General features: G+C 48.5%; 1 protein-coding gene across 3 annotated transcripts; it reads right to left on the bottom strand.

The window, feature by feature from the left end:
- Positions 1–423: 423 nt before the first annotated feature.
- On the bottom strand, positions 424–24,964 carry SUGP2 (SURP and G-patch domain containing 2). Of its 3 annotated transcripts, none has more exons than XM_083483678.1 (11): positions 24,751–24,964; positions 17,906–18,027; positions 14,590–16,059; positions 13,071–13,188; positions 11,823–12,271; positions 9,536–9,647; positions 8,188–8,591; positions 8,018–8,079; positions 7,027–7,169; positions 4,296–4,419; positions 424–747 (listed from the first exon to the last, which is right to left on the bottom strand). In XM_083483678.1, exons 2-10 carry the CDS (start codon positions 18,018–18,020, stop codon positions 4,296–4,298), a joined length of 2,997 nt encoding a protein of 998 aa, XP_083339804.1. In that variant the 5' UTR covers positions 18,021–18,027; positions 24,751–24,964; the 3' UTR covers positions 424–747. The 3 variants fall into 3 exon arrangements, with proteins under 3 accessions (XP_083339804.1, XP_083339805.1, XP_083339803.1); XM_083483679.1 differs by having other exon boundaries at positions 24,545–24,855; XM_083483677.1 differs by lacking the exon at positions 424–747 and adding an exon at positions 2,824–4,090 and having other exon boundaries at positions 24,751–24,887.
- Positions 24,965–27,149: the final 2,185 nt, after the last annotated feature.

The raw sequence follows: 27,149 nt of genomic DNA, 5'->3' as shown, positions 1-27,149 counted from the left end.
AACTATCTAACGTTCAGAAGACATCTGAAGTCAGCCCTGTTTAGGGAAGTTTTTAATGACTAGTGTTTTAATGTATTTATAATCTTTTGTTGGAAGCCGCCCAGAGTGGCTGGGGAAACACAGCCAGATGGGCAGGGTATAAATAATAAATTTTATTATTGTTATTGTTATTCCTGACTCCTGTCCTTGCTCATGGCCGGATTTCTGTGTGTTTCCTCCTGTTCCTCCCCTCCTGACTTACAGCATCAAGTATTTCCCAGCTCTTCTCCTCCTCCTCTGGGGCGTGTCCTGTTTCCCACCACCATGAACCTGGGTCCAAACTGTACTCTCCTGCCATTTGCCTGGAAGCCACTCTTCCTCATCCAGCCAGTCCCTGACACCTATGTATGTACAGCAGCTAGAAGTAACAGCCAGGAACTGAAATGAGGCTAATAATCAGGTTCGTGTTTATTGAAGGCTTTTTTGTTAAAAAATAAAATAAAGCAAAAGGATTACATGCCGTTAAACATTTAAAAAAGAAACGATGAATCGGCTAACAAACTTATCTTTCCACTACGGGTCAGTACTGTTCAGATGGCACAGGAAAGGGAGAAGGGGGGAAATCCTGATCAAGAGCCACTGAAAAAACACCACCATCCCCAAACGGAGGGTTGGGGGAGACACAGGATAAAGAATACACATGCCCTAGCGACTGCAGCAGGAAAGTGTTCGTGGATGCTTGAGGTCTTCGTGAGAGAGCCTGGAAAACTAGAATAAGAAAAAAAACTAGTGAACCAAATTGGCTACCAGGTGGCCATTTTTGCTCTGCATTTGAAAATATTTTTGCAGACCCATTAAAGATGTTCCCCAGAAGTTGCCCAGTGAAAAGCATATTGTTAGAAGATATCACACACAGGAAAGGGGTGGATCTTGGTTTTAAAATAACCCCAAAAGATCCTTGGGTGAAAGCAACAATGGGAATTTAAATAACACCAGTGTTGCTCAGTTCAATGCTGCCCTAAAACAAATCTTAGCATAAAGGAAGACTAGCTGTAATCATGATTATCTTGAAGGGTTGGAGAAGAGTAAAAGTCCTCTTTGGCCCCATCCCAAGAAAAACAGTGTTCCATCTTTAAATAAAATTTTAAAAAATCAAAGTTTGCTATGGAGAGAGTCCAGAATCAGGAGGACCACCCCAACGAAATTGGGTTTAAACACACAGCCATTTATTCCCCCAGCCTGGATATGAACATTCGTAAGTTGACACCCCAGGAATTGGGTTCAAGCCACAAAGGGAACAGAATCAGCTGGAGGAGAGGAACCCAGCCCTCCGACAAAATGCAAGAGAAAAGGTTTGGGTTATGCAGTCATCTCACTCTCTGCAAGCTCCTGAAGTCAGGAGGAGAAAAGGTTCTAGCAACTCGAAAGAAAACATGAGAGTTGGCTGTAAATATGAGGTGGGGTGAAAACAAAACTGTGGCTGAACACAGAAGCTTCACATCAAAGGAAAGGAGCTATTTAAACTGCAACAACTCATTTATGGGCCAGGGGAATCAGCAATCTGACTCACAGGGGGCCAAAAGGCCAGGTTGGGCTGAGAGCCAATTTAAAAAAAATAAAAATGCAATGCTCAATTATGAAAGAGAAACCAAAACACCCCTAGAAATTAAGAGAGTGGTTTTAACAGGAGGGTGGCCAGACCCCTGTGGCAGCTTCAGCTTGACAGAACTGGATCCTGCAGGCCGAAGGAAGGGGGTCTCGTGGGGTTCTTCAACATCTTGCTATCAGCAGCAAACTTCTTGGCTCAAACAACGGTGGGAGCCCCACCTATTCCCATGAACGACTCTTGCATTTCTCAGAATGGCAGAGGAAGAAGTTCCCCATTGCATGCGCCTGATGGCGACATGGAGCTCAGGCTGACTTCAACACCACACTCTTTGATTTGGAGTTTCCTGGGGCAGAAAAGCTTGTTCTGAGCAGGAAGGAATGCCGCAAACCACAGCGGAGTGTGGTTTCCCACTGAAAAGTCCACTTTGGCTATGAAGGGGGAAGGAGGTGCGAATGATCCTGCACATCACAAGACCCCCACCACAAATGGGTGGCTGTGAGAAGCCAAGGTCCACAACGGACAGAATGTTTCAGAGTTAACAACTGGTTTGTGTCCGGTCACCAAGATGAAGTAGCCTTTTGCAGAAAAGCCAGGAGAGGCTGGGTGGCAAATCGTTACTGGAGGACTCCAGAGGGGAAATGGATTAAAGAGAGTGTGTGGACACTCATCATTCAGAAAACACTGTCAAATTCAAATCGGGATGCTGTCAAGACGGTCGGTTCGTAAGTAGAGTTCTTGCACATTCTAGAGGGGTCCTATTCAGCAATGGAGTGAACCCAAATTTCAGACAACCTTGTACCCCCCACAAAAAAAGCTCTCCAGAGACCTTCCTGCAAGAAAACAGCACTAAGGTTCCTTTGCAGAAGGAAAAGGTAACCAAGACAGTTAAAGAAGACGGAAATGCAGGCCAAGCGAAATCCTGCATGCCTGGCAGTGGCACTGATCGCTGATAACACAGAAACAAAAGTGAGATTCTTATCTGCCCTACATGGTATCGGTTTCTACATACTGTTTGTATTTTATTTAAAGCAAAAAAAGCGATGGTTCAATAAATCGAACAAGTAATGGTTATTCAATAACTGCTGCTTGTCGTGCAGACCCAAAGCAGTTGAAAAGAAAAATACATCACATTGTGTAAGGTGGAATTTCTGAATCTTGCGACCCAAAGCAGTTGAAAAGAAAAATACATCACATTGTGTAAAGGTGGAATTTCTGAATCTTGCGACCCAAAGCAGTTGAAAAGAAAAAATACATCACATTGTGTAAAGGTGGAATTTCTGAATCTTGCGAAAGGCAGGATGATCATATTGTCCACATGGAGGACAGTCCATTTTTTGTCCTGTCTGGAATGGATACAGGCACACACAGACACCTACGCAGGGGTTATGCTCCGGGGGCCCCACATGCAGAAGTGAAGTTGCATAAAGTGGGGGGCATGCTGCTTTAATAGGGAGGGCGCACGGGGAAGAGACAGACTCACATGCGTCGACGGGGTTGCTGCCCTGAGCCTTCCGTCCCATCCCTCCCGGGCAGCAGTCCTGAGAGACTTTCAGGCCACAGCTGTTCACTTCCTTTGATTTCCTCCTCCCCTCCCCTTACCGCTTTGACCCACAGCCCCCCAATCAGCTCAGCTAGTCACACTCTCCCCCTGCCACTCCTTTTCTCCTCTGAGCACTGACCCTGCCTTGTTGGGAGATGGATTTGTGCCTCACCTACTGGCTCAGGGCCGCACGGCTAGTGGGGCACTGGGTAGCCCATCCTCTAGGGCAGGGGTCAGCAACCCGCGGCTCCGGAGCCGCATGTGGCTCTTTTACACCTTTGCCGCGGCTCCGGGGCGGATACTAGCGAGGTGAGGAGGCGCATTGTGTGCCCCGACACTCCCCACTGTTTTAAATGTTGCAATGGTTTTGCGGCTCCCAGTTTTATTTCTTCGGTCCAAGTGGCTCTTTTCGTCTTAAAGGTTGCAGACCCCTGCTCTAGGGTGTCCTTGAGAGGTGCTTTCAGACCCAGCAGTGAAGTGCCCAGGCGCTGATCCCATGTGCCCATGTCCCCTCCCTCTGCCCACTCACACCTTGAGATTGTCACTGCAGCCAGGACCAGGCTGGTGTGCACGTGTGTGTGTGTGTGTGTGGACATGTGCCCCACAGCACTCAGAGTGGGGATCTGAGCCGCAGGTAGAAGCAGCCAATTGATTTATTATTTCCTGGCACTGCATGCACATGTGGTTGTACGCAAGTCGGCCTTGCGTAAGTGGGGGGGAAGCCTGGCATCCTAGGTTCTTGTTAAGAGATTTGATCAAAAAGCAGACCCAGCCGTTCCCGCAGCCAAAGAATGGCAATGTTTGTTTCGATTTGTTTAGAAGGTTACGGATTCTTAAGAGCAATTTGCTCTTCTAATTGCTCCAAATTTAAAAGCGGTGGGGGGTTCTCAGAAGATGGCCTGTCCTCTCTCCAGACCTCTCTCCAGCACAGTGATCTTCACTTCTTTGGTTCAAAGCTCATTCTGGTCATTCATAATGGAAACAAACATGAAAAAACGGTTAAAAGCAAACCCAGATAAGCTTTGTGCACACACAGAAAATATCTCCCTGGTCAAAGAAGAAGAAGAAAAAGCTTGAAAACAGAAGAAGAGAGAAACAGTTATTTTAATCTTGCAATTAATTCAAAAGGGGGTGAGGGGCAAAGCTGGCTTGCTGCATACAACCTACCTATTTATTACAGGCTCTTTTCAGATAGTACATCTGGATCATCCTCTGGCGGAAGGTGGCAAAGGTGTCCTCCTTGTTCTCGTCCCCCGCCACACCCAAGCCCTCCCCCGCTGAGGTGGAGCCCCTAAAAGGGAGGCAAAGAAAGAGAAAGTGAGCACATGCCCAGCCACCGGCTTCCTTGACCAAAGCGCACGGCCAACGGGTGATGTCTTGGCCGCTGTGTTTCCAAAGAGGTGACCGAGCTCCAGGTCAGTCCTTCCCCACGCCCAGTTCCTTTGGCTCGTGCCAACCCCAAAAGCATAGGAGTCAATTTGGGACAGTGCTAGGAAACAGGCAAACAAAGCTGCACCCTTAACATTTACACAGTTGTACTCCCCTTGCAAAAAGAAAAGAAATAGAAGGGCGTGTTGGGATATGTAAGAACATCAGAAGCAGGTGGATCAAGCCAAAGGGTTCAGCATCCTGTTAGCCCAACCAGATGCCCCCAATGGGAAATCCACAAGCAGGATTCGAACACAAGAGCTGCTCTCCTCTCCTGTGGTTTCCAGCAACTGGCATTCAGAAGCACTGCTGCCTCAGTGTGCAGGCGGAGCAGAGCCATCCTGGCTAGCAGCCATTTGTCTCATCCTCTTTTAAAGCCATCCAGGTTGGAGGCCATCCTGTGGCAGCGAGTTCCACAGCTTAACCACAGACTGCGCAAAGAAGGGCTTCCTTACATCTGTCCTGAATCTCTCAATGTCCAGCTTCATTGGACGTCCATGAGTTCTACAGTGTTACGAGGGAGAAAGACCTCTTTCTGTCCCGCTTTCCCCATGCTGTGCATAATTTTATGATGCACCTTTTCTCTGAGCTCCAAAGTCCCAAATGCTGCCTCCCGAAACTCGTACAAGTTGGTGGCCATCCCTGCCTCCTGCAGGAGGGAGCTGCATGAAGAAGGCCTTTCTTCGGGTGGGAGACCCTGGGGTCACGGCTCGTAAATGAGCCGTTTGCTTCATTCAGCAGTGGGTCTGTGAGGGTGTTGGGCAGGGGGCGTCCTCCCCACCCCTGCTCTGGCAGAAGGCGAACACAGCTTCCCAGCACTTGCAAAACAGCTGCTCTCACTACAGATGCTCCTGTCGAACACATGAAACTTGGATGCCATCTCAAATCGCTGGTCCAGCACAGTAGGCGCTGTCTGCTTTGAATGGCAGAAGACGTTGGACAAGCCAGCCAAGACCCACTTTAAACAAGGGGTGGTTGGGATCTTATGGGTGAGCCGTGTAGGATGCTCCTCTGCCAAAAGCACGAAGGCTGGCAATGTGTCTAAGACAGGGATGGGCTGTTCTCAGAGGCTGGGCTCATCTTTGCCTCTACAGAGGCCATGAGGTCAACTCCCCCCATGAGGAAGGACCATGTTGCCTCTTAAGCATTTGTAAGAACTCGGCCATTCCACACGGCAGCTCCTACACTTTGGAGCTCCCTCCTTCCCTATTGCAGCCAGGAGCAGTTCTGTTTATAATTATTATTTTATTATTTATATGCCACTCACCTGACTGGGTTCCCCCAGCTGCTCTGGAGTCTCAACAAAAAATTAAAAACACAATAAAGCATCAACCATTAAAAACTTCCCTGAACAATGCTGGCTTCAGATGTCTTCTAAAAGTACCAATTTTTCTCTCTGACATCTGATGGGAGGGTGTTCCACAGGGCGGGTGCCACTGCCAAGTAGGCCCTCTGCCTGGTTCCCTGTACCTCCATTTCTCACAATGAGGGAACTGCCACAAGGCTCTTAGAGCCGAGTGTCCAAGCTAGACAATGGAGGTGGAGACGCTCCTTCTGGTATACAGGAGCAAGTCAGTTTAGCTGACTGCAGCCTCTGGGAGCTTGTGACAAGGACTTGGGGGCACTGGCATGAAAGGACCAGAGCGCTGTCTTATGGTATATGCAGGACGGCCAGGAAGCTGCCATGTTTGTCTTTCTGCCCGAGAATGTGCAAAACTACAAGAGCAGCAAGTGAAAACTGGTTGCCTTGCTGGAAGAGAAGACAGAACTTGAGGCCCACCTATCCACACATCAAGGCCAGATTAGGAATTTCTAACTAAAGAGAGCAGACTGTCCTGGAACAGTGATGCAGGGTGGGTGTCGGCCCCTAGAGAAGATCATCAACCACTGCAGGAGACAAACCCTTGGAGGAGAGTTTCTTAAAGATGAAATATTGAAGGCACAAAGGTAGATGATTCCAACCCGAAAGAGAAGTCGGAGGCCCAGCCTCATGCTTTCTGTGGCACGTCACCTGTGTTCTGCTGGTACATACTGTGAAGATCACAGAGTATCTATTTGACACACACCGTGATGCTGTCAACGCCTGACAGAAATGGGGAGCATTCCTCAGCACCGTGAAAAATAAGCCAGGTAGCCACACCAGAACTCACTTCCCAGAAATCACTTAGAAGGTACCTGCAAGTTTCTTTCTGGGAGGCTAAAGTCTTTGGGGTTTTTTGTTTTCTGTTTCTAAATGACAGCTCAGAGCTGGGGGCGCCTGCCCAGGGGCACCACTGGAAGCCTTTGTGGGCAGAACAAAGATGCTCCTTCAGGTATACAGGAGGAGCAAGTCAGTTTAGCTGACTGCAGCCGCTGAGCTGGCGACCTCTGCAACAGGGAATAACTGTGGTGAGATATCAATCCATTCCAAAACCTGTTTGTTTTTGTTTTTATAAAAAAGGAGTGTGCCACTCGCTCACGTGCTACGTACACTTTGATGGGGTCCCTGATGCCCTTTCCATGGGCACCAAGCCCAAGGCCTTCCTTCCAGCCCATTTTCTGCAGCATCTGGAAGCCAATGTTCTTCTGGTTCAGCCGCTTGTGGGAAAACTCCAAATCCTTTGATTTTTGCCACTGAGAACAAAACTGATCATCAGCATCATTATCATAAACACCTGGCTCGGCTATTGCATTAAGGCCACAGAATGCTGTAGCAGGATTATTGTTGTTGTTAATAATAATAATAATAATAATTTGCATAATCTAATAACATTATACAATATTATATTAATAATATAATAATAATTTGTTTCAGTCTATTGCAGTGTTTCCCAAACTTGGGTCTCCAGCTGTTGTTGGACTACAACTCCCATCATCCCTAGCTAGCAGGACCCATGGTAAGAGATGATGGGAACTGTAGTCCAAAAACAGTTGGAGACCCAAGTTTGGGAAGCCCTGGTCTATTGTTTTAACTTTTTGTGTGTTTTAAATTATGCTGCAAGATTTTTTTTAGTGACAACTTTGCTTTTTCATCGGCTTTTTTTAAAATTAAAAACTTACCCTAAAAAAAACCACAACACAACGCTTTGGGGTTGCTTCTATAGTCAAGCTGTGGGTAACTTTTATGAAGAGAAATAAATAAATAAATGCATTTTGAATAAATGGGCAATTAACTGATCTTTTTAAAATTTTATTGTCTTCGTCAGAAATTTGTGCGAACCACTCCTCTGAACAATGCTTTTTATAGGGTTGGGGACACTAGGGATCAGTTCAGGGAACCAAGGGGGCCTGAGAAAGTTTGGGAACTGTGGGCTGAGGTTATTGCCAGTACCTAACTGGTGAACAGAAGCTGACACTTACATTTTATGGAGGTTTCAAGCTGGCTTTGAAAGCTGCACTGGGAGGCCTCTGCCTGGAAAGCACAGTGCATTAAATCTCTTAAAGAATAAATGCACGTATTTATTATTTTGCCCCCTTCTCACCTTATTTTTGTGGGACTGATAGCCGCGGGGTCGGTCATATTCAATCCGGACGGGGTCGTGGACTGTAATGCAAAAAAAGCAAATCCAGAGGTCACAGATCACTCCAGACACAAACAAAATTTGACAAAGAATTACCTGCCTGGCTTAACCCGCCCAGCTGCCTCACTCACCTTTCGGTTCATCGATGAGACAGACCCTCTTGGAGGCTGGGATCAGGCCCACCTTCAAGGATCTGCTGCTGGCCCTCTTGCGCCCAAAGGCCCTGCCCCGCAGAGGACCCTGGGCAGACGCTTCTGAGGTGGTGCCCTCAGGCTGCCCTTCTCCAGCTGTACTCGAGGCTCCCACGCTGGCAGACCCTGCTTGAGCTTCCCCCTCTTCCATTCCAGACTGGGGAGCTTCCTCCTCCTCCTCTTCCTCCTCCTCCTCCTCCTCATTGTTCTCCAAGTCGCCCTCCGAGGGTGCGGGGCTCTCGCTGGCAGGCCCTGGAACGGCGCTGAAGTTCATGGAGGGGCACAGCTCGTAGACTTTCATCCGGTAAAACCTGAAGGCTGAGCTCTCACGGTCATGCAGGAACCTGAGTGAGAGCACAGGAGGACTTCACTGCACTGTGGCTGTGTGACATTTCTGCGTCGCTTCCCCTATGAGGACCCTGAGGTGGCCCAGACAAGTATCTGGGGACAAGCTGCAGCTCTGAGCTTCACAAGCTCTGAGCTTCACAACCAGGCTTGTTCACTGATTTATTTCTAAAAACATTTAGATACCACAGTATCAAAGAAATATATCACAGCGGTTTGCAACAAAACTATAACCCATCTGCTGCACTGACTGAGACTAGAATGGAGTCACTGTGCCCCTAAAGGACCAGGTGTGCAGCCTGAGGGTCTGTCCATGTCTCGCCAGAGTGGTCCATGCTCTGGTTATCTCCCACTTGGACTACTGCCATGCGCTCTACATGGGGCTGCCTTTGAAGGTGACTTGGAAACAACAACTAACCCAGAATGTGGCAGCTAGACTGGTGACTGGGACCATATAACTCCGGTTCTAAAGGATCTACACTGGCTCCCAGTACGTTTCCAAGCACAATTCAAAGGCCTGGTGCTAACCTTTAAAGCCCTAAACAGCCTCGGCCCTGTATACCCGAAGCAGCACCTCCCCATTGTTCAGGCCAGCCACTGAGGGTCTTCTGCTGGTTCCCTCCCTGCGAGAAGTGAGGTTACAGCGAACCAGGCAGAGGGCCTTCTTGGTAGTGGCACCCACCCTGTGGAATGCCCTCCCATCAGATGTCAAGGAAATGAACAACTATCTGACTTTTAGAAGACATCTGAAGGCAGCCCTGTTTAGGGAACATTTTTAATGTTTGATGTTATATTACGCTAATAATAAATATAGTAATAGTAACATGCCACCACTTTACAGATGTTGAGTGTTGTTACTGCAATGCCTGGCTCATGCAATGAGGCTTGGGATGCTCCAGGAGCATGACACATGATTTGCCCGGGGAGGGAGAGGGTAGCTCACCACAGATCCGGGTTATCTGTGCTGTTGTCAATGCTGAACTGCTCAATCTCAGGTCCCACCTCCGCCACAAACTTGGCCAGCCTCTCTGCCGTCACCATCGTTTTGGGATCCACTGGAAAACAGGGGGGGGGGGAGATAACAAAATTATTCCCGCTCCATTTTAAACAGGGCTTATATTGCTGGAACACTGGTGGGATACAGCCACAAAACACAGGGATACAGGACGCTCAATAGGGATGATGGGAGTTGTAGTCCAAAAACAACTGGAGACTAGAGCTGGATGATATCTGGTTTTCAACACTGTGATATATCAGCAGCCAAATACCGCAATATGTAGATATATCATGGTGTCTGGAATGTATCTCGGCTGCAGAAAAGAACACAAAATTGGCATGTGCTCTGCTAACTAGGCTCAGGTGGCCTCAGGGGCACAAAGCACCTTCCATCAGGTTCAGGTGGTGGCCCAGCTATGCCCTTAACTTCATCTATGCTCTAGTAACCTCCAGGTTAGATTACTGCAGCACATTATATGTGGGGCTGACTCTAGACAGTTCGGAAATGTCAGTTGGTGCAGAATTTTACAGCCAGGCTGCTCACCAGGGCAAGGTGGTTTGAGCATACTGCATCGATCCTGGCCTGCCAATGAGTTTCTGGGCTGTTTTTTGACCTCTAAACCTTAAATGGCTCAAGGACTGCCTCTCTGACACAGACCCTGCCCTCATCCTCTGAGAGGTCCGGACAGTGGCAATACGAGAACAGGTCTTTTCTGCAACATGGTCTAACTCGTGATAAGACAGCTTCCTATATTCCTGTGTAATAATGTTAAGAAGAGCCTGCCAGAGAGGTCAGCCTCCTAAGTGTCCCCATAAGCTACCCACAGCGAAGATCCCAGAGAGAATTATGGGAGCAAAGGCCAGGTCAGGAAAGGAGCACCTCCTTTGGATTCAAAAGCCCCTGGGCACAAAATGCCCACTCCCACTGAAGGAGCAGAGGGAAGAAAACACCATTGGCTCAAGGCAGCTGTTCAGTGGGCCAAAGGATTGACTCAGCGGAAGGCAGCTCAGCAGCTCAAAGTTCACAGGTCCCACCTCCAGCTAAAAAGGAGGGGAAAGAACCTCTCAGTCCAGGACCCCGCAGAGGCACTGGCAGGCAATGCAAAGCGAGACCAGGCTAGGACTGGGGGATATCTGGTTTGTTTTCAACATCACAATATATCACCAGCTAAACATCATGATATAGTGATGAATCATGAAGTCTGAAAAAGGGTGCACCGCCGTACAGTAGAGGCATTGGCTGGCTTCGTGGTTTTTCCTGTTCTTGTGATTCCTTGTAGGGGAGCACTGAGCCAGCAGAGTTAACAGGGGCTGCAGGAATTGAGAGACACACTGACTGGCTTCAGTGTTTTCCCCCAAATTGTGATTTTTGCATACAGCACACAAGCACACACAAACCACAATTTGTGGTATGTTGCCAGGTCAAAAATTATGAAACCGATATCGTGATATGGACTTCAAACTGGTTTTGGATGATATATCGCCAAGTCCTCATAATAAATAACAATAAGTTTATTATTTGTATTCCGCCCATATGTCTGGGTTGCCCCAGCCACTCTGGGCAGCTTCCAATATATAAACATAAGAAAACATTGCACATTAAAAAGCTTCCCTATACAGGGCTGCCTTCGGAAGTCTTCTAAAGGCTATTATTATTAGGTAAAGGTAAAGGCAAAGGGACCCCTGACCATTAGGTCCAGTCGCGGATGACTCTGGGGTTGTGGTGCTCATCTCGCTTTATTGGCCAAGGGAGTCGGCGTACAGCTTCTGGGTCATGTGGCCAGCAGGACTAAGCCACTTCTGGCAAACCAGAGCAGCGCCCGGAAATGCCGTTTACCTTCCCGCTGGAGCAGTACCTATTTATCTACTTGCACTTTGACGTGCTTTCAAACTGCTAGGTTGGCAGGAGCAGGGGCCGAGCAACGGGAGCTCACCCCGTTGCGGGGATTCGAACCGCCAACCTTCTGATCGGCAAGTCCTAGGCTCTGTGGTTTAACCCACAGCGCCACCCGCATCCCTATTATTATCATTATTAATTAAATTTGTATACCGCCCTATACTTGCAGGTCTCACAGATATTGTGAGTCACAATATATTGCCAGGTCAAAAATTATGGAACTGATACCACAATATGGATTTCAATCCAGTTTTGGGTGATATACAGTATTGATATATCGCCCAGCCCTAGAACATACCACATCCTGCCTGCCTTGTCCCCCCTGAAATTCACCTACCGTCAGGGAACTGGCATGCTAGCCCAAGCGCGCTTCCAGAACTCAAACCTTCCCCAGGCACATCTTCTGGGTCGGTGGCTGAGTCGCAGACTCCCGCCTTTTCCAAGGCGGTCTCTGCTGGGTGGGCTTTGGGGCTCTGCGGCAGGCCCTGCTGCTGGAGCATTGTCTCGGGGGAGAGGAGTGTCTGGGTCCCCACGGTGGCTCGCTTCACCCTCTGGGCTCTCGCCACCTGCCGCTGAAGGATCCTGGGCCTCCTCTTCCAGAAGAGCCGCTTCTTGATGCGGAGGACCTTGCGGGCGCGCAGCAAGGCCTGCATGACAGCCAAATCCTGCAGCTCAGGGGTCTGCTCCTGCTTGGGCTTTTCCTTGGCTGCAGACCTCAGCCGATGCATCTCGGACAGCTTGAGCTTGTAATATTTGTGCTCTAGGCTGTCCTCTTCCTTCAGAAACCTGTTTTGACCGGGGGGGAAGGAGCAGCTAATCAAAACAGTAGAATTATCACGAGAAACAATTTACAACAATAACTTAAAATGTACAAAAAGTTAAAAAGAATAGACCAAAACCAGTTAAAATTCACATCAACTTTCTAAACATCTGGGCAGGATTTTCTGAACAAGAATGTTTTCAGCAGGCACCGAAAATGATACAGTGAAGGCACCTGACTGATATCAATAGGCAGGGAGTTCCAAAGTGTAGGCGCTGCTTTGTGAAACGATTTGAGTTATGCAAATAAATAGCGGGTATTAAAAAGGTAAGTTAGGCTGGCCCGAGAAGCCCTGTTCCTGGAAGGCTCTGAGAGTCAAGGGAGCGGAAAAAACCACAAAACTACCAGAAGATGTCCTCCTCCTTTCCTGCGTGTGAGGGGAGCACCCTGCTGCAACGGTTAAATAAAGATCAGGCTTACTAGCTGCTTTGCTTCTCAATATTCTCTGGTTGGCCTCTGTTCTTTTCTCCGACCGATGGAGAACCTACAAAGGATTCTATAAGGGCTCTTGTGTTCCCCATAGGGGAATAAGGGCAGATTTTCATTTATTACAGATGGCGACCACGAAGGGACACTCGGTTGCCTGGATTCTGGGGGCGAGGAAGAACTGGTGATCCAGCGCCCACCAGGCCATTTGCCAGGAGGGCCACCAGTCCTCCAGCGATCCCAGGGTCTGGAAATAACTGTAGTGCCAGTGGGGCTAACCAGAGGAAGCAGCGCTTGATCAGGTCAGCCATAAAAAAGACACTACCAGAAGATATTTACCAGTATTCTGGGTTGTCCTTCAACTGAGCTCTCTCTTTCCCTTTCAGAGTGCCGGAAACGATGCCCTCCACCAGCTTCTCGATTGTCTCTGTGACCTTCTGGTCAGCGCGTTGCGGAACTAGGAGAAGAAACAGGGGTGGGGGTTAGGATAAAATGAAAGGCTTCCTCGTGGGAACCTCACAATCACAAACTTACAGTAGGGCCACAACTCACGCGTGATTTACTTATGCATTTGCAGCTTTGTATGGGAGTAGGCGGGGGATAATAAATAAATGGAGAGCTGGGGAGGGAGGTGGGCAGTTGGGAGAGGCCGTCTGAAATCTCACGAGACCTTTCCAGAGCCCAGCAAACCAGAGGGCATAAAAAACTATTTCCGCACCAGGTTTTCCTGCTGCAGAAAAAGCTTTCAAGCTTACTGGGCTCCAGGAAGGTCACACGAGACCTCTGGGAGGCGGGGGGGGGGGCTGCGAGATGTCATCGATAGCCGTGAAAGCCTCCAACAGTCTTCCAGAGGCCTCACACCACCTTCCCAGAGCCTGGTTCTCTGTTGCAGTGTTGAGGAGTCCACGAGGCAAATGAGGAAATTATTCCCAAGCGCAGGCTGTACGCAAAAGTAAGGTAGAGAGAGCTATGTGGGGTAAGTTCCCGGGGTCTCACTGACTTTGTATGATTTTGCCTTTGCACATGAACCCCACATAAGTTGCAGCCCTCCCATATTACAGATCCTGCCAATAAGACATCAATCCTCATTTTTCTGCAGCTGCCTGAGGAAAAGGACTTTTAAAAAATGCACAAATCATTCACATTATTGGCAATTTTGGGTGTGGGTTTTTCCTTTGGGTATATTTAATTTTGGGGAATGGGAAGGCAAGGCAGAGCAAGCCTCACATCATGCCAACAAGCCCCAGACCCAAACTAGAACCCTGACAATTCAAAATGTTGGTGCTGACCTTAAAGCCCTAAACAACCTTGACCCAGTATACCTGAAGGATTCTCTGCACCCCCATCATTCAGCCCAGACACTGAGGTCCGGCTCCGAGAGCAGCCTTTTGGCGGTTTCCTCCCTGCGAGAAGGGAAGTTACAGGGAAACAGGCAGAGGGCCTTCTCGGTGGTGGTGCCCACCCTATGGTATGCCCTCCCATCAGATGTCAAGGAAATAAAGACCGATCTGACTTTTAGAAGACACCTGAAGGCAGCCTTGTACAGGGAAGTTTTTAATGGTTGATGTTTTATTGTGTTTTTTGTATTTTGGTGGGAGCTGCCCAGAGTGGCTGGCGTAACCCAGTCCGATGGGAAGCACATGAATCGTAACATCATCACCATTATTAACCCTAAGAAATAAAATTAAATGCTCACAGGGACAACAGGAGCAAGGTGGGAGAAGAGGACAAAGACTCACAAACTGAAACAACGTGAACGCTAGAAAGTCAATAGGTGGAAATAATTCTTCCCCCAAAGAAAAAGGACCCAGCCGCCCCTGACAACAGGCAGAGTCAGTGGGAAGTAGCACCCGCTTACTCTTAATCTTCGGCTTGGTTTCCGGAGCACCCTGTGGGCTGGGGGTCTCCACCCTTGGCCTCTTCAGCTGCACCTGGGACCCGCTCTTCTCCAGCCAGCCCTGCAGGTGTTCAATGTACTCCTTCCCAAACAAGGCCGAGGTGTCAAAATTGGGGAACAAGATGGGCCTAGGGGCCACCCCCTTCAGCCCGATGGCCTCCAGGATCTTCTCCTGCCGGAAGAAGGAGGCCATGGCGAAGGTCTGGCCGACGAGCACCAGGGCCTTCCGGCAGAGGGAGGCAGTGGTCTCGAAGGCGGCCGCCATCTGCCCTGGGTCGCTGAAGCTGCTGGATTTCAAGCTCAGCTCATAGGCATTGCAGGCCATCAGGAGTGGGACGGCGCTCTTCAGGAGGCAGGCCTGGAGGTGCATCATGTGCCGGTCAAAAGGTCTGATGAGCTGGAAGAAGCCATTCTTGGTGGCCACCAGCTTCTTTTCCAGCAGCAGGTTCAAGAACTGGCCGTCCACTTTGGGCGTCCGCAGCGCCGGGTGCTGCAGAGTCCGCACGGCGGAATAGCAGAAGTCCTGGTGCTCCATCTTCAGCGAGCACTTGAAGGAGGCCAGCATCTTGGCGCACGTCTCTGTCTCCAGCTTGAAGAGGATGCGGAACATTTCCGTGTACTCCGGGTCTTTCTTGATCTTGTGGAAGCCGGCCCACTTGATGATCTCCACCCCAAAGGTGGTGAAAACATCCAGCGGGCCACTGAGGTCCAGCTGCGGCTCTTTGTGCCGGGCATGGCTCACGGTTTCCGGGTCGTCGTGCTGCAGGGGGCCCCTCAGGGGCAGGGACGGCCGCTGGCCGAGCTGAAGGAGCTGAGCGGGGAAGGCCCTCCTCTTGGAGGGGGCGGCAGGCTCCCCCAGCAGGTCGCCCGAGGACAAAGCCTGGACCCATTTCTTCACGGGGAGGACCGCAGCTGTCTTGCTTTTGACCAGGCCCTGTGGTGCCCGGATGCGCTTTGCCGTCAGGTCCCTCCCCGCGTGTAAAGAGGGAGCAAACTCTCTCTCCGCCTCCAGGCCATACTCCAGGTTGTAATCCTGACTCCGCACAGTCCCAAACTCCTCTTCCAATAGCCCTGGAGAATGGAAGCCACTCAACAGCTCTGCTGAACTGGAGGTCTCTCGGGAGGAGACACGGCCATAGTCCCTTTGCCGAGAGGCCAGGCGACCGTAACCCTGCTCCCTGGTGGGTGGGCCGGGGAGCTCCCTTTCCGCAGAAGACAAATGGCCGTAGTCACGGGAAGGGGCCTGGGCGTAATCTTGGTTCCGTGAGCATGTGGGTGTGTAGTAATCCTCCTCCTCTGACTGATAGGGAGGCACCGAATAGTCTTCGTCGGCGGCTTCTCCCCTCCAGTCGCTGTGCAGGTACTTTCTCTCCTCATGGAAATCCCCGTCCTCATCCTCGTACCGGGTTCGCTGCGCTGGGCGCGAATGAACTGTGGGGGGGGGGGAGAAAAAAGAAAGCTATTTCTCATGGCACAAAACCAAGGACACCGGGAGAACTCAACGGGGTCTTCTTCAACTAATTGGTGCAACATGATGGCAGCTGTGTAAAAACTAAGTAAAACAAAATTGGTGCAAAGACTCTTTTGTAACAGAATGGCATTATTACGTACATCGTTGAAAGATTACAATAGAGGCCTCTCCTCACATTATAAAATCTTCTGGATAACTTTGATAAACATTTTATTGCCTTCTACACAAATAATAGTTTGATATAAAAACTGGGAGGTTTTGTGTGCAAGGCAAATGCTCCACTACTGAATCACAGCCTTTCTCAAGGAAGCAGGATTTCCAAGCAGGAGCCAAAACCCAGAGGTAGAAAACCCATGTTTTGCACGCTCTTAATCTCAGGGTTGTGGGTTCAAACCCCATGTTGGGCAAAAGATTCCTGAATTGCAAGGTGTTGGAATAGACAACCCTTGTGGTCCCTTCAAACTCTACAATTCTATGAAGGCAAGAGGGTATTTATTTGCAAATTTGCAGAAAACTGAAAGTCTAAAGGTCACCAAAAGGGATCTGGAAAGGGTATCAGTTGAAGGATGGGAGGAGGAGGGGGAAAAGGAAAAGCAGGAGAACTTGCTTCCTTGAACCAATAATAGTGATGATGATGATGATGATGATGGAAAACCTTTAGATCACTAGCCTTAACTGATGGGTTGGGACCCACTAGCACAGCGGTTCCAATCTTTTAGGAGCCCCATAAACTCATCCCCAGCACCCCCTAACCTACCCTCTAAAAAGAATGTGAATAGCATTCCACAAACAGGGAGCCACTGCAGAACAGGCCTGGGTCTTGTGTTGCCACCCTCCAGACCTCTTGTAGAGGAGGCACATGAAGAAGGGCCACAGAACATAATCTCAATACAGTGGTACCTCGGGTTAAGTACTTAATTCCTTCCGGAGGTCCGTTCTTAACCTGAAACTGTTCTTAACCTGAAGCACCACTTTAGCTAATGGGGCTTCCTGCTGCCGCTGCACCGCTGCTGCACGGTTTCTGTTCTCATCCTGAAGCAAAGTTCTTAACCCGAGGTAATATTTCTGAGTTAGCGGAGTCTGTAACCTGAAGTGTCTGAACCTGAAGCGTATGTAACCTGAGGTACCACTGTGTCAGGGTCAGCTCATATGTAAAGAGGCTGTCATGAGGCACTGCAGCGGGTTGGACTAGATGATCCTCAGGGTCCCTCCCAACTCTACAGTTCTAGGATCATTGGGACTTTAATGAGGTTAGCAGCACACTCCACTTGGGGGCTGGCCACTAACCACAAACCCTTTAATGCCAAGCCAAGGGAACCTTTTCTGGCTCAATGGACGTATCCCATTTTGGGGAGACCTTCTGCACAAGGGTCGAGGCTGAAGGGGTGCAGCAAAGAAGGTGAATCCAACCTTTTGACAGTAGGGTAGGCTAGCTGCTGCACACACTTGCACTCACGCGTCTATCAATCTACCCTCCATCCTGGCAAGCAAAAGGCATGGTCAATGCTCAAGGACACATCCCAGCTACACAAAAGCACTCGTGTGCAAAGCAGGGCTGGCAAGGAGAGTGGCCTGGGGAGAATCTGGAGGGCGGCATCTGCCCTCCGAGGCCTGAGTGTCCCCATCGCTGCTTTAGGGGAGGGTCTCAGAAACAGAAGAGGGATTATTTTCTGGCTCCGATTAAATTTACTGGGGTCATAACGCTCACCTAAAACGACTTGAGTCTCTGAGGCCGGAAGCAGGACCAGGGTCAAAGGCTGACGAGCAGCAGCAACAAATAGCTCAGGGGCATTGGACCAACCATACCTCTCAGCTGGTGGAGGGCCTCGTCGATGGGGTCACTCCTGTCCAGACGATGCCGTTTCGCCTTGACTTGCATGAGGGCATCAAAAGACTCCCGCGCCATCCGCCGAGCAGCCATCTGGGCTCTGGAATGAGAAAGGAGGAAGAGCTAGGGAGGAGGGGGGAACAGTTGGCATCCATATTGCCAAGCAGTCCTTTAGCATGATTCTTAAATCGGGGAGCAAGTAAAATAAAGCGAGTAAGTCTCTTCTACTACATGCCCTGAATCTTCCAATGTTCAGCTTCACTGGATGCCCAAGAGTTCTACTGTTAGGAGAGAAGGAGAAAAACCTTTTCTCTATGCACAGCAAGGGAGAGAACTATGGACCTCACACTCTTGTTTCTGGGCTTCCCAGCGGCATCTAGGTGGCCAGCATAAGGACAAGGGGGGTGGATGCAGCAGGGCTTTTCTTATGCTCTACCTGCTCTCAAACGCATCAGGTGACTTACGCCAGTTGTCTTCAACTGCTACCAGGCCAAAGCCTAATCTACGGTGGGCCACAGCAGCAGCATTGCCAAATAATACTAATAGTAATAATTTTTATTATTTATACCCCACCCATCTGTGTTATATGTAATTTTTTATTTTATTTTAACAAGTGGGTCCCCAACGCATGTTGAAGACTAACCGACTTACACCTCTGTCACCAGATATTCAAAGCTGCATTACTCCTGCTTCCAACTTTCTTCCAATGAAAGGAGACAGTAACTTTCAGCTCGCTGAGAGACTCCAGGGCAGCAGGTTGGAGGACAGCGGAGTTTTCATTTTTAAGTTTTGCAAGACTGGGCCAACAAGTTTAGAAAGGAGCCTCTGGGGTGGGGTTAAAGGAGTGGCCTACTCTTCTCTTGTCCTTGTTTCTGCTGAAAAGCATCCACCATCCATGTTGAGAGGTAGAGCTGGGTATCATCCGCATACCCCAACCCCAACCCCCTGGTGAACTCTCCCAGCCATTTCATGTACAGTAATACCTCGGGTTGAAGTAGCTTTGGGATGAGTATTTTCGGGTTGCGCTCCGCGGCGACCCAGAAGTAATGGAATGTGTTACTTCTGGGTTTCAGCGCTCGCGCATGCGCAGATGCTCAAAATGACATCATGCGCATGCGCAGAAGCAGCAAATAGCGACCCGTGCAGAAGCGCGGATGCGGGTTGCGTTTGCTTCAGGATGCAAACGGGGCTCCGGAACGGATCATGTTTGCATCCAGAGGTACCACTGTAGATGTTAAAAAGCATGGGGGAGAGCATGGAGCCCTGAGTGGTCCCGAACACTCATCTCCCACCACTACTTTCTGGACACTGCCCAGCAGGAAGGAGCAGAACCCCTGCAAGGGTCGAGAAGACAGGTTTTGCCCATCCAAGCTGCTTGTTTGCATTCTCGGGGGCGGGGTGACAAGTTGAAACTGATCCCATAAAACCTGGCACTCCCACAATTTTATCTGCAAAAGCTTTGCAAAATAGCTGCAAAGGGGGATGTTGAGGTCCAGCTGCCGCCTCTCAGCCTAGCCTACCTCCCAGGGTTGTTGTGGGGGATTGAGGGGAAGGGGAGCGCCACATACACCACCTTGAGCTCCTTGGGGGGGCTATCGATACCATAATACATATATTTTAAAAATTCATTTATTGCACAAACATAAAGTACATACAAGGTCCGTATAGTTAAAGCCATGGTTTTCCCAGTAGTGATGTATGGAAGTGAGAGCTGGACCATAAAGAAGGCTGATCGCCAAGGGATGGATGCTTTTGAATTCTGGTGCTGGAGGAGATTCTTGAGACTGCAAGAAGATCAATCGCATCCATTCTTAAGGAAATCAGCCCTGAGTGCTCACTGGAAGGACAGATCGTGAAGCTGAGGCTCCAGTACTTTGGCCACCTCATGAGAAGAGAAGACTCCCTGGAAAAGACCCTGATGTTGGGAAAGATGGAGGGCACAGACTTCCGGGGTGGCGCCTCCGGTGATGGCGGACTCCCTCTGAACTGGAGGGAGAAGCTCCACAAGAAACGGGTCTTTTCCGCTGCGGCGTAGCGGGGACCCTTTTGAAAATCACAGGCGGATGAAGCTTGTGACCGTGGGACTCGGCGGGACCTTTAGCACCCCCCCAACTCACTAAGGAACCCAGAAACGGGCTCCGAAGTGAAGAGGGGGAAGTGGCGCTGTGCTGTGAGTCGACTGCTTTTTCTGCGGAGTGAAGCCGCATAGCCGTTGCCGGAGAGCGCTGCCTTTTTCCTGGGACAATTTGGCATTTAAAACAACCAACCGTGAGTAATGGAACATTGAATATTTGGACTCAAAAAAGGAACTGGCGAAATTAAAAGGAATTGGACTTAAAAATTTACCCCAATTTGGTACTGAAACGGAAAGGATCAACCAGGAAGTCACCCTTCCGTTTCCCTGTAGCCAGAACAAAGCAAAGACAACGCAAATCAGAGCCTTAAAGAAACTACTTTTAAAGGATCGATCTTCATCATTTAAAATTGCTGAACCCCCCTTCGGTAGCAGGAGAAGAAGGGGGACTCTTTTTGAGCTGTTTAAACCTGCAGAAATTAAGCTAAAGCAAGGTATTTTTCCATCGCCCTGACCCTGGAGCGGGGTGTCAGAATTGACGTTTGAAGCTCATTGACCAGAAACAAATGCTTTGACAGATAGCTAAAAGAAGAGAAACACAGTTTCCATTGTTTCCTTTAGTTTTTAAAAGAACAAACATGGACAAAGTATCAAAAAAGAAACTTTGTTGCTATTGTTCTTAAGAGAAAGAACAACTAGAGGCTTTTCCCCCTAGTGGGGAACTGTGAAATTGTAACCAATTCCTGGGAATTCCTGGGAACTGCCAGCTGTCACTGATTACAACTGTGGGAAAGGATTTGGTGACCTTGCAGAACAATGTCTTCAGAAGCACTGCTTGGTGCTTTCTGCAAAATAAATGCCCTATTAGATCAGTTAAGTCAAAAGATGGACCTTATGATTGATGCGACCAGATCCTTTGAGCAGGTTGTTGGGAAATTATAGGGAGCCCACTCAGGAAGTAAAACAGGAGCGTGCCATGACAGAACAACCGAGAGAAGAGGATTTTGTTGAATCTAGGGCGCCAGAGATGGAGGGAGCTGCGACCCAGCAGGATTACAAACTTTTGGACTTAGTAAATGAACTTGGAAAAAATCAGACTTGGAAAGGAAAAAATTGGTTTGGTTTGGAAATGGGGGGCTGGATAGACCCCCCACCACAGGGAGATTTGGACTTTTCAAGTCTGGAAAGGGGTCGTCAGATGTCTGGAGCTGTGTGGGCCCCTAACTTTGAAGGGAATCTGGAATATGGTTGTAAATTTTACATCGAGTTTGGATTGGACTATGGAAAAGGGATTGTTTTGTTGAAGAAGGTCAAAAACATTATTAAGCTGGAGTTCTCACGAATAAAAGGGAAATATAAAGAAGAGCTATGGAAGGGACATGGAAGTGTCTTAAGAGCCTCGGATATAAGGTTGCCAGGTTAATGTGCTAGATTAACAGGACAAAAAGGACTGACAAACCCGGGACCAGGAGAAAAGGACGTTGGATGAAGATTGTATTCTTTTCTTTTTCTTTTTATTATTAGGACTGTTTTATAAAATTGATGAATGTTAGCAAAATGTTGAAATGAAATTATTTGGCTCTTATAAAAATGTTATAAGAATTAGGCAAGAAGACTAGGGTTTAGGAGAAGTTGATAAAAAATTAAGATTTAAGTTTTGAACCTTAAGGTTTTTTATAAGATAATATGATATCAGATTAAGGTAATGCTATGACAGAATATTATGAATTATGGAAAGGATTTGCTGTTATTGTTATAAAACAGGATACAGGAAAAGGGAGGAGGAGGAGGTCAAGGAAAGAAGGCATTGAAAGTAGAGAATTCGAAAATGATGGTTTCATTTTTACTTTTTTTATCTTTTTCTCTTTTTTGTATAATTTTTTTTTAAAAAATGCTTTTTTCAATAAATATCATTTAAAAAAAGAAAGAAAGAAAGATGGAGGGCACAAGGAGAAAGAACTTTTAACTGAGTTAAGATTAAAAAAGGATGTGTACAAAAAATGGAAAAGGGGGGAAACCACCAAAGAGGAATTCAAACAAATAGCCAGCACGTGTAGACACAAAGTCAGAAAAGCTAAAGCACAGAATGAACTCAGGCTTGCTAGAGAGGTTAAAAGCAACAAAAAAGGCTTTTATGGGTATGTTCGTAGCAAAAGGAAGAACAAAGAAACAGTGGGGTCACTCAGAGGAGAAGATGGTGAAATGCAAACAGGGGACACAGAAAGGGCTGAACTCCTCAATGCCTTCTTTGCCTCAGTCTTCTCCGATAAAGAAAACAATGCCCGACCTGAAGAATTTGGAGCAAATGATTCAGCAAAGGAAACACAGCCCAGAATAACTAAGGAGATAGTACAAGAATATTTGGCTAGATTAGATGTATTCAAGTCTCCAGGGCCAGATGAACTGCATCCAAGAGTATTAAAAGAACTGGCAGATGTGATCTCAGAACCACTGGCAGTCATCTTTGAGAATTCCTGGAGAACAGGCGAAGTCCCGGCAGACTGGAGGAGGGCAAATGTTGTCCCTATTTTCAAAAAGGGGAAAAGAGAAGACCCAAATAATTACCGCCCAGTCAGTCTGACATCAATAGCAGGGAAGATTCTGGAACAGATCATTAAGCAAACAGTCTGTGAGCACCTAGAAAGGAATGCTGTGATCACCAATAGTCAGCATGGATTTCTGAAAAATAAGTCATGTCAGACTAACCTGATCTCGTTTTTTGACAGAATTACAAGCCTGGTAGACGAAGGGAACGCAGTGGATGTAGCCTACCTTGATTTCAGTAAGGCATTTGACAAGGTGCCCCATGATATTCTTGTAAAGAAGCTGGTAAAATGCGGTCTTGACTATGCTACCACTCAGTGGATTTGTAACTGGCTGACTGACCGAACCCAAAGGGTGCTCATCAATGGTTCCTCTTCATCCTGGAGAAGAGTGACTAGTGGGGTGCCACAGGGTTCTGTCTTGGGCCCAGTCTTATTCAACATCTTTACCAACGACTTGGATGATGGACTCAAGGGCATCCTGATCAAATTTGCAGATGACACCAAATTGGGAGGGGTGGCTAACACCCCAGAGGACAGGATCACACTTCAAAACGACCTTGACAGATTAGAGAACTGGGCAAAAACAAACAAGATGAATTTTAACAGGGAGAAATGTAAAGTATTGCACTTGGGCAAAAAAAATGAGAGGCACAAATACAAGATGGGTGACACCTGGCTTGAGAGCAGTACATGTGAAAAGGATCTAGGAGTCTTGGTTGACCACAAACTTGACATGAGCCAACAGTGTGACGCGGCAGCTAAAAAAGCCAATGCAATTCTGGGCCTCATCAATAGGAGTATAGCATCTAGATCAAGGGAAGTAATAGTGCCACTGTATTCTGCTCTGGTCAGACCTCACCTGGAGTACTGTGTCCAGTTCTGGGCACCACAATTCAAGAAGGACACTGACAATCTGGAACGTGTCCAGAGGAGGGCAACCAAAATGGTCAAAGGCCTGGAAACGATGCCTTATGAGGAACGGCTAAGGGAGCTGGGCATGTTTAGCCTGGAGAAGAGGAGGTTAAGGGGTGATATGATAGCCATGTTCAAATATATAAAAGGATGTCACATAGAGGAGGGAGAAAGGTTGTTTTCTGCTGCTCCGGAGAAGCGGACACGGAGCAATGGATCCAAACTACAAGAAAGAAGATTCCACCTAAACATTAGGAAGAACTTCCTGACAGTAAGAGCTGTTTGATAGTGGAATTTGCTGCCAAGGAGTGTGGTGGAGTCTCCTACTTTGGAGGTCTTTAAGCAGAGGCTTGACAACCATATGTCAGGAGTGCTCTGATGGTGTTTCCTGCTTGGCAGGGGGTTGGACTCAATGGCCCTTGTGGTCTCTTCCAACTCTATGATTCTATGATTCTAAGGAGAAGGGGGCGACAGAGGACGAGATGGTTGGACAGTGTTCTCGAAGCTACCAGCATGAGTTTGACCAAACTGTGGGAGGCAGTGGAAGACAGGAGGGCCTGGCGTGCTCCGGTCCAGGGGGTCACGAAGAGTTGGATACGACTAAACGACTCAACAACAACAAAAGTACATACAATACAAACATTACACATTACTGTATAAATGATCCAATAATTTACAAACATAGAAAAGAGGGAGGAAAGAAGAGAAAAAGAAACAGAAAATGAGTTTAAAATAAAAAGAACCTTCCAACTACTGTATACCCGTTGTACTATTTTGCGATTTAATTATTTCTTTTTACACAGTTTCCTAGAATTGTTTTTTTTTCTCCTCCTTAATTCTGATTTTCTCCACCGTTGCATTATTTTACAAGACTCATTCGATATCTGCCAGGAGGCTTTTGCTACCGTAATAATTTAAAATATCCTCAAATAATGGGGAGAGAGCCCTTTGCCCAGCACCAAAACCAGTGGTAGCAGGAAAGGTTATCCAAGTTGGCCAACGTGCTGGCAGGCAAGGAGCCCCTCTCTGGAAGGCGCCTAGAGGGCAGGAACCGCGGGGTCTTTTGACGGAGGTTGCCAACTTACCAGGCTCTCCCTTCAGGCTCCGGCATCAGCTCGCAGGGCCCTGGAAAAAGTGAAAGCCGCACTCGCTGCTTCCCTGGGGCGGGAAACTGGCTGCTCCAAGGCAGAAGAGCAGGCTGCCTCCAGGTCAGTTGGCAACCTCCGGCCTTCCTCCCCCCCCCCACTCCCCCTTTTCTTTCTTTCTTTCCCCCCTCAGAGCTTCCACTTACCGAAGGCTGAATAAGAAAAGGGAGGGGCGGAGGTCCCCCCTTATTTAAAATTAGTACAGAATCGCCTCAGCAACACGAAGCCCCGAAACTAGGCAGGGAAGAGGGGGCTGCCACTACGCACGCGCAGAGATTCCACCGCGCACGCGCGTGGACATTCTACTGCGCGCACGCGCACCGGCTTTCTATCCAAGCCCCGCCCTTTTTAAAAGATCTCGCGCCTCCAGCCCTTCTTCCCTCCCTCTTGTGCGCACGCGCAACACACAAAAGAAAACCCCACAAACCCCGCCCCCTGCAGGCGTTTCCCCGCCCACCAGCCCTAGTTATGCGCAGGCGCGGTGAAGTGCCCTCGGCCCCCCCTTCCGCCGCGAGGGCTCTGTCGTGAGGCGCATGCGCACAACGTGCTTGTCAAATTTTCTCGCTTGGGGCTCAGTCGCTTTTGCAGACGGAAGCGCTTCTTTTTCTTTCTGCTCCAAATGAAAGAATCATTAGTAAATCCCATTGTTGTAATTTCATGTTGTAAACCGCCCTGAGCTCTACGGATGAAGGGCGGTATGCAAATTTAATTAATAATAATAAGTAGTAGTAGTAGTAGTGATTGCTTCCTTTCCAACAGAAACGAGGAAAAGCTGCTTTCCAAACTGGCAAAACTTAGACATGAATCCTAGAATTGTAAAGTTGGAAGGAACCCCCAGGGGTCATCCAGCCCCCTCAGTGGCGTACCGTGGGGGGTGCAGGGGGGGCTGGCCGCACCGGGCACAACATCTGGGGGGTAGGGTTAGGGGGCACAAATCCACGGGTTAGGGGGCGCAAATCCACGGGTTAGGGGGCGCAAATCCACGGGTTAGGGGGCGCAAATCCACGGGTTAGGGGGCGCAAATCCACGGGTTAGGGGGTGCAAATCCACGGGTTAGGGGGCGCAAATCCACGGGTTAGGGGGCGCAAATTACTTGCCTTGCCCCGGGTGCTGACAATCCACGCTACGCCACTGAGCCCCCTGCAAGGCGGGAATTTCAGCTCCAGCCTCCAGGAACGCTCCTCACTGCCCTTGAGTCTCTCAGTGAGCTAGAGGAAGGCTGAAAGCCGGAGTAATGCAGCTTTGAATATTGCATCTGTGAAGAGGGGTGTAACTCTAACCAACACTTCTTAAAAATAAAATAAAATTCTTCCTTTGGCAACCACTTGTAACCAAGTAAGATTGTCTTCCATGAATACGGTCTTAACAGTGTGTCCATAAGTGACTGTGGAGGCCAATTCTGGATCCACACGTCCTTCCACAGTGGGGACATTGGTTTCTGGGCAGGAGTTGATCATGGAGAGGATTTGCCAAGCAAGCCTTTCTCTTAGCACGTTTCTTCCTTGCGTCCTGAATTTCTGCTTCATAGTGTGTGCCACCTTTGGTTGAGGCTGTTCTCCAACTGGAGCACTCGCAGGCCAGTGTTTCCCGATTTTCCATGCTTATACTGCATTTTTTAGATTTACCTTCAAAGCATCTTTAAACCCCTTTTGTTGTCCACTGGCATTACGATGACCATTCTTGAGTTGGGAATAGAGTAGTTGCTTTGGAAGACAATAATCAGGCGTCCGCACAACATAACCAGTCCAAATAAAATAATACATAAATGGCCATAGAAAACAAGCTTGTTCCATCTTCCATGTGACAGCCTTTGAGATATTGGAAGATGGCTTTCATATCTCCTCTTTTCAGGCTAAACATACCCAACTCCTTCAACCATTCCTCATCAGACTTGCTTTCCAGCCCCTTGATCATCTTGGCCTCCCTCCTCTGCACACCTTCCAACTGGTCAACATCCTTCTCAAATTGTGGTGCCCAGAACTGGACAGAGTATTCCAGGTGTGGTCTTCCCTTGATTGGGACACTTGATGTGGGAGATCAAATGCAGGAAAATCTGAGCTTGCAGGGCAGCAGCTGAAGGAGGAGCAAAAGAGTTTTCTTGTGTGTGTGTTTGTGGCTGATTAGCTGTTTTCCCTGTGCAAAGGTCAGAGGGGGCAGGGTTTCTGTTGAGTCAGGTGATTAGCTGTGGGAGGAAATTATCAGAGCTTGCAGGGCAGCGCAGTTTGATCCATCTTTTAGATTTAGGGGAGCTAGTCTCAAACGTTTGTTGGGGGAGACCTAGGGTTTTTTGGGGGGGTTATTTGTCCTGTCTTCACGCTTTTTAAGATGGAGGACCACTGTAGCCACCCCCAACGACACGTTCTCAAGATGGAGGGTGAGGGAACAACTGCAGTCGCCTGCGGTTCCTGCGCAATGTTTGCCATCTTGCCAAAGGTTGCAGGCAGCTTTACCTGCAGCAATTGCATGTTGATTGCCCTCTTAGAAGACAAAGTCCAGCAACTGGAGGAACGTGTAGCTACGCTCCAAAGAATTAGAGAGCTGGAGC

This window comes from Podarcis liolepis (genome assembly GCF_965112155.1).
Source record: "Podarcis liolepis genome assembly, chromosome: 18".
NCBI classification, from domain to species: domain Eukaryota; kingdom Metazoa; phylum Chordata; class Lepidosauria; order Squamata; family Lacertidae; genus Podarcis; species Podarcis liolepis.
This window is presented reverse-complemented; position numbering and strand designations above follow the sequence as displayed.